The 11,018-nt window shown below is 38.9% G+C and overlaps 1 protein-coding gene across 1 annotated transcript; it reads right to left on the bottom strand.

Annotated features, from left to right (window-relative positions):
* Positions 1-429: 429 nt before the first annotated feature.
* LOC136349964 (uncharacterized) lies at positions 430-7,665 on the bottom strand. The gene is made up of 2 exons (XM_066301535.1): positions 7,428-7,665; positions 430-2,268 (listed from the first exon to the last, which is right to left on the bottom strand). Exons 1-2 carry the CDS (start codon positions 7,460-7,462, stop codon positions 573-575), a joined length of 1,731 nt encoding a protein of 576 aa, XP_066157632.1. The 5' UTR covers positions 7,463-7,665; the 3' UTR covers positions 430-572.
* Positions 7,666-11,018: the final 3,353 nt, after the last annotated feature.

The following is an 11,018-nucleotide window of genomic DNA, read 5'->3' on the forward strand; positions in this document are numbered from 1 at the left end:
TGGCCAAATCTTATGATTTGGCGTTATCTCGCCAACGCTACAGCCAATTTTGTTCAAATCGTCTCCTTTTGGCAAAATAAGCATAATAAGGCCTTAAACGGCAAATCGTCAATTTGGCTCTAATAGAAGCGGCACTTTTTGGCCAAATCGTACAATTTGGCGATTTCTCGCAAACGCTACAACCAATTTTGTTCAAATCGTCTCCTTTTGGCAAAATAAGCATAATAAGGCCTTAAACGGCAAATCGTCAATTTGACTCTAATAGAAGCGGCACTTTTTGGCCAAATCTTATGATTTGGCGTTATCTCGAGTTATATCACGGTAGCCCGGACTTATGTTTAAAAAAAAAATTAATAAAATTTATTTTCTCGAATAAAGTAATACAAAATTATTATATTTGTTTTATTACAGACAATGATTACTCGCGTAAGTTACAACTGATACTAAATCTAAATCTTCTATGCTCCTAAACTATTTATATTAAAATTGTATTATAGTCAGCAAATTCCTCAGGTCTCCGGTCTTTAGTGGAATTCTCCTGATGTAACTCCTCCCCCCTTAGTTTCAACTCCTTAGGGTAGCCGAGGGAGTTGGATGCCCTCCTCGAGGTTGGTTGCCGAGTGGGTTGCTTGGTTCTTAGCTTTTGACAGGCCAATTTTCTTCAAAACGGCGGCTAGGCAGCAACCTATCAGCAACGCATATATGATTAAGGTCCATAAACTTGGCCACACTGAAACCACACTGGTGGCTTGAGTTTCTTCCTGGAAAACTTCATTTTTTAATTCGTGTAAATCGTCCAACTTTACTTCGGGTAAATGAATACTCGGGTTTAATTTACGTTGTGTCACATGATTTAAACTTATGTCGGGAAACAAGACGGGTTGCGATTGAGTTTTTATTATTTCGTGTATGTTTCTCACTGTTTTTCCACTAACTGTCAACTGACAATCCCACGGTAGTTGACACAAAAATGTTCCTTCCAAATTCCTTGCTTCATTCTGTCTTCCTGGGCAGCTCATCCGTACAACCTCCCTTTGCGGTAGTACTAGGATCCATTTGTTGGTGGATTCCAGTTGGTCCATGATTGTTTCTTTGATCTCGATCTGCACTTGGTCACAGGTGTTTGGTGTTTTGTTGGCATTCAGAAGCTTTACTTCGCAGGGGGCGTTATCGTGGGTTTCTGTTAAACTTTCTTTGTGGCATAGGTATAGCTCTAGTGCAATTTCTTGACACTCTTCGTTATAGTAGGCATAATGCGATCGACTGTTCAAAAGAAATTTATGACGCGGTATTACGACCTTAAACAGACCTTCCCTAGGTACTGGTGCAGGGTATAAATGAAAGTAGGCGAAAGACTGAGGGTAAACTGTTGATATGTGTAATATGTACGTTATCCTATTTTTTGAAATAAAACATTCTACTTTGATGAATTTTTCAAAAGTTAAAACGTTTTCAGGGGTTACTTCCAATGGAAATTCGTCAGGTTTGATTTTACTTTGGATATGCATCAGTTCATTATAAAGATCTTCTGACTTAATTATGCTAGGGTGTAATGTCCCTAATCTGGCAAATACAAGTGAGTTTTCTATGTCTTGTAAGACGGAATAGATTAATTCGTACATGTTAATGATTTCATTAATTACTTCTTTTATGAAAACACAATTCCTGCTATCTATTACGTCTTTGACATAGGGGATAACTTGATTCATTTTTTCCTCGATTAGCCTATCATTTTGGTATAATTGAAAAAGGGTTTGGTTAAATCTTTTTACCGCGGATATTAGCAATGTTTCGCGTGTTGTGGTTTTTGCTTGGAATTTCTCTTGATTTGATTGAAGGGTTTTTATGAGCCTATCATACCTTTCTCCGTCTGATGCGTCGAGATTTCCCGTTACGGCCTTAAATATCGATCCTAAACCGTTTACTATTCCCCGTCTTTGTCTAAGAGAGAGAGGTATTATTCCTTTTAGTTTTTCGTTCACTCTTCCTTGAACGAAGTTCAGAACTTCCACGAAATTTTTGAATTCATCTAGGTATGGTTTTAGGTGATTAACTGAATTGATTGTGATGGTTATATTTGTCGTCCTTTCTTGAAGTATGTCCAGTTGGAGGGTGATAGGTGTTAGGTCGTGATAGTGTAGGAGTGTGTGTATGTTATCTGTCACTCTGGCATTTCCTTTTTTTACAGGTACAATACCAGGATTGTCCCTCAATTCGATTAATTCTATTTGTCCTTGGGATTGTGTTCCATAGAGTCCTTTAAGGATGCTGCAATATTACACTAAGATTACTTAACATACTAGCGGGTTACTTAATTAGCTTAATTAATAGATTAATACCTAAATAACTACGGATTATCTTTATCGCGATCAGGTTTTTTCTTTAGTGGTCGCTTCAGATTGTCCATGTGGATCTTTTTCCCTTTGTTACAAGTTACTGTTTTACGGGCTGGGTCCACTGTTTCTAACTCAGTAGAGGGTCGAAATTTATTACTCAATTTTTGTCTTTTGTTTTCCTTGATGAAAACTTCCTTTCCTGGTTCGAACAAAGTCGGTTCATCCCTATCTTTATTCCGATTGCCTATCGTCTTTTCTTTTCTCTCTGCTAGTAGTTCATTCAATTTTGAGTATAGAATTTTGGTCTTGTCCCTGTGTTCGGTCACATAGTTAGACATTAGTGTTTGATTTAGGTCGACGTTGAAGGGATCTTCATTGCCTATATGCCCGTTTATTATGTCGATCGGTTTGTATCCTGTTGCTGAGTGCAGGGAGTAATTATACGCCAATATAGCGTATTTCATTTTATTTCCGATCTCTGCGTCTGCCTGTCCTTGATTATTCAATAGCCTTATGTGTTCGGCCAGTGTCGAATGCAACCTTTCCACAAGTCCGTTAGACTGAGGGTGGTCCGGTGAACAGAAATGGATTTCGATTTTGTGTAACTTTAATAGTTCCATCATAACGGTATTCTTAAATTCTGTACCATTATCTGTTACTATTTTAATTGGAATTCCGTGGTGGGTGAAGAATGTCATCAGATTGTCAGCAATCTCGGTGGCTGCTAGTGTCTTCAAAGGGTACGCTTGGGCGTATTTCGAAAAACTATCTATCACCGTTAAGAATTTAGTGTTGCTTAAAGTATATGTGTCTAAATGTATAACCTCGAAGGGTTTCGACGCCGTAGGGGTTACATTCATTTGCATTTTTACAGGGTTTCTTTCATATTTGCTTTTTTGGCAGATTTCACATTCGTTGATGTAAAACTGAATCGATTCCTTTATATTGGGCCAATAGTATTTGGTCTTTACTCGTTGCTCAGTCTCCTCGATTCCCCTATGATTAGTCTTGCCCTCGTGGTACGCCCGTATAATTTCCGTTATCTCGTCTTTTTCCTGTACATCCACTAGTTTTATGGTGCATCGCTTGAATTTCAGAGATGGCCATTTGAAATTCCTTCGAACTACTTCGCAGAATGGGGGATATAGGTCAGGATCCTCGAAATATAATGAGTACAACTTTGCTGGGTCGACATTCTCTATTATGAATTTCATGAGGTAATGTTCCAGATTGTCCTCCGGTAGTTGTAATATAAACCTTCTCTTTTTCCCAAATAGTTCCATCTTCTTGGGTTCGGCGGGAGAGTGGAGTACGCGCGTGATTATTATTTGGTTAGCCCCAAAATTTACAGCAGTCTCTGCTATCGGTACTCCGACTATCGGGTCTTGTTCTACGTTAGTGTGCATGGTTATTCCGTCACTGTCATCCCTATCCCTGTTTCCTTCTGTTTCTTCCACCTGTTCCTTTTCTTTTATTAGATCCAAATCTGGTTGCGCTATCATTGACATCTTATCCATCTCATCCCCTTGACCTACGTCATTTTCCGTGTTTTTATTTTGCAAGCTATTGTTGAATTCCTCCATGTATTGTACCAACTTGGCGAATTCGTCTGTCTCTTTCACGTGTATCTCGACCCTGCTTAGGGCATCGGCATTAGTATTCAAACTTCCTTTTTTATATTTGATTTCATAATCAAACTCTTCGAGCTTGATCCTCCATCTCAAGAGTTTTGACGAAGGGTCCTTCAGGTTGAAGAGCCACTGTAAAGGTTTGTGGTCCGTTATTATATTAAATTTCCTCCCGAATAGGTAGGGGCGAAAATATTTGGTAGCCCATACTAAGCACAGGCACTCCCTTTCAATGGTTGAGTACTTTTGTTCCGAGTCACTGAGAGTTCTGGAGGCATACGCAACCGGTAGGTCTTGACCTATGGGCCCTTGTGACAGTACAGCGCCTAATGCAATGTTACTAGCGTCGCAGGTTAGATTAAAAGTTTTTTCCATATCGGGATACTGCAGGATTGGTTCATTCATTAACAATTTTTTACACGTTTCAAAACACTCAACAAATTCGTGGTTATGTTCAATTCGTACACCTTTCTTCAAGCATCTTGTCAATGGCTTGGTTAATTTGGCGAAATTATTGATGAATCTACGGTAATATCCTAGCAAGCCAAGGAAGCCTTTAATCTGTTTTACATTGGTTGGTATTGGGTAGTTCTTTATGGCTAAAATTTTGTCGGGGTTTGGCCTGACTCCTTCTGGTGTCACTACATGGCCTAAATAAGCGACTTCTTTTCTAAGGAACTCGCTCTTGTCCAACTGTATCTTAAAATTTGAGTCCCTTAGCCGATTGAACACCGATCGGAGACTTTCCAAATGCTCTTGTAGGGAAGTGGAGAATACGATTATATCATCTAAATAGACCAAACATTTTTCGTTCTGAATACCCCGTAGAATGCTGTCCATAACACGTTGAAAGGTGGCTGGGGCATTCTTGAGCCCAAAAGGCATTCGGGTGTATTCGAAATGGCCCTGCTCTGTGCTAAAAGCCGTTTTCTGTATGTCGGTTTCCTCCATTTCTATCTGGTGGAAACCGCTAGCAAGATCCAGGGTGGTGAAGTACTGGCACTTCCCTAACTTGTCAAGCAAGTCTGTAATGTTAGGGAGTGGGTACTTATCACTGATGGTTTTCTCGTTTAATTTGCGGAAATCCACACAGACACGCCATTTTTGTTTCCCAGATGCGTCGGCCTTTTTGGGTACTACCCATATTGGTGCCGACCAAGGGGAGTTGCTGGGACGGATGATGTTCTGATCTAACATTTTATTTATTTGGTTCTCCACTTCCTTCCTATGCACCAATGGGTATCGGTACGTCTTTGCGTAAACCGGCAGTTCGTCGGTTGTTTTGATCGAGTGCTTGATTTTATTTGTAAAAGTGAGAGGAGTATCTTCATTATAAAAAATGTCGGAGTATTCTTGGCATAATTTTAAAATTTTTGATTTTTCTTCTTGGTTCAAATGACTGATACGGATTATCGAGGGGTCAAATTCTTGGGGTACTCTTGGGTCAGTTCTATAATGATTTAAATCTATGACGTTATCGTCATTAAAAGGTTCTACTTTAAATCGCGAAGAGATATCTAAGGATACTGGTTCAGTGGTGCTATTTAATATAGTAGTCAATGCGTAGCCATCTTTTGTTTTCGAAATACAGTTCGGAATTTCACAGCCCTGTATCTTTGTGTATGGAATGACTATACTTCCTTGTTGAATGTCCGTTTTAACCTTGATTATTTGTTCGCTACGTGCTGCTATAGTAACGTTATTAATCTCCTTTCCTGTCTTATGAAATTGTAGTTTTATTTTAGCGTATGGTGTGATAATATACCCATTGTTATAATCTAAGTTTGCTTGTAAAAGTTTCAGATTGTCTAAACCCAGTAATCCATGGAACGAATTATGGAATTTAAACATGAAGAATTTCATAAGAGTGGGTTTGGGTAGTTTAAATATTTTTGAGCTAGGTATTTTCGTGCTGAATTCATGGGCGGATTTTTGAAATACAGTAGAAACTAAGAAAGGATCTGATTGGATATGTTCGGAAAAATATTGATTTGCAATTTCGGGGTCGATAAATGACTTAGTGGATCCGCTGTCTATTAAAAATTTAAGGTCATATTCCGGGAATCTAATGTATGATAATTCACTAACGTCGTTATTGTTTAGAGATATAATTTCCGGCGTTACGTTTCGTTCTCGACGAAGCTCGTTCTCGGAAAATTTACGTACGTTTCGGAATCTGCTGAATCAGCATTTTCATAGGAATTGTTTTGCCAGCGCTGTTCCCGCGAGCTTCCCGGAAATTCTCGGGTCGATTGACTTCGTGGAATGTAATCTTCGGTGACCTCGACTTCGTCGTGTGAATTTCCGGCGACATTTGTATTATACAATTCTTCAACTTTAAAATTTTGTGATTGATTATTTGGTCGATATCCATTAAAATTTTGATTATTATTATTATTATGGAAATGTGGTCGTGTGATTCGTGTGGTTTGTCTGGTAGATGTACTCATGGGTACAGGGTTTGGAAGGGGTTTATTCTGGTTAGGGCGAAATACGTTTGTCATTGGTCTGTTTGGTACATTTTGTGTGTTTTGGAAATTTCGCGTGTTTTGAAAAGATTGTGTGTTCGGGAAACTTTGTTGAGAATGATTGTTTGTATTGAATGACTGGAATCTTCTGAAAGTGTTAAATGGAGGGTTGTAGCTAGAAGTTTGAGTACGAGGGGGTGAATTTTTATTAGGAGGTGTTCTAATGTTTCGTGTGGGTGTTTGGGTAGAATTTGGAAGTCTGGAGTTCGACTGGAGATAATGTACATTATTCTCTTCCATGACAAATTGTAGCGCTTCGGGTAAATCTCTAGGACGCATGCATCGTATGGTGGTCCCTATAGGCTCTTTAAGTCCCGATAGAAAAGTTTTCAAAGCTAAGTTATTATATAATTCTCTTTTTAATTTTTTAGCACCCTCTGTAGTCTCATGAGTGCTAATATATGAGCAGAGCAAATTAAGTATATGCAATACACGGTCGTAAAATTGACTTGGACATTCACTGTTCCATTGACGGAGCATTACTAAATCCCTGTTAAGGCAAGCCTCATCTCTTTGATCAGCGAAATGTCTCCCCAAAATGTTTTTTAGCTCTTCCCATGTATTCACACTCTGTGTCCCTAATACAAGCTTCGCACTACCAGTGAGTTTACCAATTATACAATTTAATAGATATACGTTTTGGAAGTGATTAGGCTGCTGAGCAATATAAAACGAATCAATTATAGATTGGCACACACTTAGGTACCTGCCGAGATCATTTGGGTTCCCATCAAATTCTGGGATACACCTTATATATTCAGTTTTGAACTCTGCCATTTTGTTGAGATAAGTATCAGAATGCGAGGTATTAATAGAGTGGTTTTTAATCGATCTTTCACAAGGAAGTTCTGTTGAAGGCGTTTCTAACTTAAGAGTTTCCAAACGAGTTAACAGATCATCAACATCAGACATGAAAAATAGTCGATTGCACTTACCAAAATATGAAGATAAGTTCTAGGGTCATAGCCATCAGACTTGGCACTTCAGTTAGCGATTTTGAGCCTTCTGCAATTGCCGGTCCTTGCTGGTTGACTTCTTGGTCCAGGCCCTTCGTGGTTTTCGTAGATTCTTTGGTCACTTCCGGTTAGTTCGGTGTCGTAGTTTCGACAACAAGCCCGAGAAATGATCCGAACGACTGCGCCAGTTATATCACGGTAGCCCGGACTTATGTTTAAAAAAAAATTAATAAAATTTATTTTCTCGAATAAAGTAATACAAAATTATTATATTTGTTTTATTACAGACAATGATTACTCGCGTAAGTTACAACTGATACTAAATCTAAATCTTCTATGCTCCTAAACTATTTATATTAAAATTGTATTATAGTCAGCAAATTCCTCAGGTCTCCGGTCTTTAGTGGAATTCTCCTGATGTAACTCTCGCCAACGCTACAGCCAATTTTGTTCAAATCGTCTCCTTTTGGCAAAATAAGCATAATAAGGCCTTAAACGGCAAATCGTCAATTTGACTCTAATAGAAGCGGCACTTTTTGGCCAAATCTTATGATTTGGCGTTATCTCGCCAACGCTACAGCCAATTTTGTTCAAATCGTCTCCTTTTGGCAAAATAAGCATAATAAGGCCTTAAACGGCAAATCGTCAATTTGGCTCTAATAGAAGCGGCACTTTTTGGCCAAATCGTACAATTTGGCGATATCTCGCAAACGGTACAACCAATTTTGTTCAAATCGTCTCCTTTTGGCAAAATAAGCATAATAAGGCCTTAAACGGCAAATCGTCAATTTGGCTCTAATAGAAGCGGCACTTTTTGGCCAAATCGTACAATTTGGCGATTTCTCGCAAACGCTACAACCAATTTTGTTCAAATCGTCTCCTTTTGGCAAAATAAGCATAATAAGGCCTTAAACGGCAAATCGTCAATTTGACTCTAATAGAAGCGGCACTTTTTGGCCAAATCTTATGATTTGGCGTTATCTCGCCAACGCTACAGCCAATTTTGTTCAAATCGGCTCCTTTTGGCAAAATAAGCATAATAAGGCCTTAAACGGCAAATCGTCAATTTGGCTCTAATAGAAGCGGCACTTTTTGGCCAAATCTTATGATTTGGCGTTATCTCGCCAACGCTACAGCCAATTTTGTTCAAATCGTCTCCTTTTGGCAAAATAAGCATAATAAGGCCTTAAACGGCAAATCGTCAATTTGGCTCTAATAGAAGCGGCACTTTTTGGCCAAATCGTACAATTTGGCGATATCTCGCAAACGGTACAGCCAATTTTGTTCAAATCGTCTCCTTTTGGCAAAATAAGCATAATAAGGCCTTAAACGGCAAATCGTCAATTTGGCTCTAATAGAAGCGGCACTTTTTGGCCAAATCTTATGATTTGGCGTTATCTCGCCAACGCTACAGCCAATTTTGTTCAAATCGTCTCCTTTTGGCAAAATAAGCATAATAAGGCCTTAAACGGCAAATCGTCAATTTGACTCTAATAACTTATCTTTCCGTATTCCTCGGAAGACTTTTTAAAAAAATTAAACAATTACTATATTTTATGATTTAATATAAACTTGTAGTTAACACAACACTAACAAGAATTATTAAGTATAACGGTAACAATACAGTAGAACGAGCTTTGGTAAGTTACAATGAAATCAACGTGAGTTGAATATTACTGTCGATCGATTGTCAGAGTGAGTCCCGAAGGTCCAGCGCAATGTGGTTTTATTGTTTGATTCTGCAAGCTCAGCAAGTCTGGGCCGCGTCTCTTTAGTATGGTGGCTTATGGTAGCATCCCCATATAACTCCTCCCCTCTGAGATGGAACTCCTAGGCTAGCCGAGGGAGTGGAACTTCTATTGGCTCTTCATTTGACTGGTTGTTCTTCTGACTCCGATTCCTCAGTCGGGGTTGCAACAACTTTTTCCATGTTAAAGCTGCCATTGCTCCTATAATTATAATATACATTAGTAATGTCCACACACTAGGGGGTGTGTAGAGGTCGTTGTCCGTCCAGCTGCCGCTTTCCTGCTCCTCATAAACTTCATGTTTTAGCTTATGCAGGTCATCTAACTCGAGCTCGGGTAGGTGAATGCTCAAGTTTAAGTTCTGTCGGGGTGGAACGTCCGTGATAATTTTAGGTAGCAAAATGGGCTTCAGAGTGTTTTCCATGATCCTCATGGTATTCGTTGCCTGCTGGTTCCCGATGCTTAACTTACATCCCTTTGGAATTTCGTATAGATATGTCCCGTGCAAGGTTTTGGCTTCTGTTTGTCTATTTTGGCACGTTAGCTGGGCTATTTCTTCTGTAGGACTTATTACAATCCATTTATCTGACACATCTAACCTATTTAAAATTATTCTGTCTATTTTTATTAACGTTTGAGTACAGTTCGAAGGATTTTTCACTAAGTTTATTAACTGTATTTCACAAGGGGTTTCTGGCTGATTTCCCGTTAAGTCTGTTTCATAGCACAAGTATAGTTCTGGCTTTAATTTACGACACTCGCGGTGAAAGTACGCGTGGTACAACTGGCTCTTTACAAGGTACTTCCCTTTAGGTATGATTGCCCTAAACTGACCCTGAATGTAAACGGGAATAGAATACAAATGGTAATAAGAAAATTGCAGATTCTGAACAGTAGGAATGTGTAAAATGTACGTGATTCGATAGTCCGATAGGAAACACTCCAGTTTTGTTATTTCTTCGTATTTAACTATATTTTCCAAAGTTATAGGTAGTGGTAGATTGGTCCTTCCTATGTCGTTGCTTAACTCCGTGAGTGCAGTGAGTAGATCCCTTTGGTCCATTATGCTTGGGTGCATGGTATTTAATCTTGCAAATACCAACGAGTTTTCGACATCTTGTAGGATGGTGTTGATTATCTCGTACATATCAATTATTTCGTTGACAATTTCCTTCAAAAAGGAACAATTTCTATCGTCGATCACATCCTTGATATAAGGTACAATTTCTTTCAATTTTTCCTCCAGTATTCTATCATTGTCGTAAAGCTGTTTTAGCGTTTTGTTAAACCTTTCTAAAGCCAACACTGTCATTCTTCCTTGAGTTACAACTTGAGTTTGAGTGAGCCTTTGTTTCGCACGTAATTCTCTAATTAATTTGTCGTATTTTTGACCATCTTCTGCGTCCAAATTTCCCGTTATCGCTTTGAACACTGCTCCTAATCCATCCACGATTCCTCGCTTTGGTCGATTTGTTTTAGGAAATATTCGGTAAAAGCGGTTTTCAACTTGTTCCTGTATTGCCTTCATGATCTCGTAAAAATTGCGGAGCTCATTCTTATAAGGGCTTGGATGTGTTGTCGTTTCCCAATTGCTGGTCAAATTATTTATTTTTCTTCTCAGCTCTTCTAGTTGTTCTGCTACTGGTCTTAAATCGTTGTAATGAATGAAACTGTGGCTTCCATCAATCAATACTGCCTTTCCCAGTTCTAGCGGTAACATTCCCGGATTTCCCTTGAGTTCCAACAGTGTGACATCCCTAGCTTGTCCCGTGACTAGGATGCTGTAAATGTTTTTCCTTCGTTTACTTATATGTACATGGTT

Source organism: Euwallacea fornicatus, unplaced genomic scaffold (assembly GCF_040115645.1).
Source record: "Euwallacea fornicatus isolate EFF26 unplaced genomic scaffold, ASM4011564v1 scaffold_77, whole genome shotgun sequence".
Taxonomy (NCBI): Eukaryota; Metazoa; Arthropoda; class Insecta; order Coleoptera; family Curculionidae; genus Euwallacea; species Euwallacea fornicatus.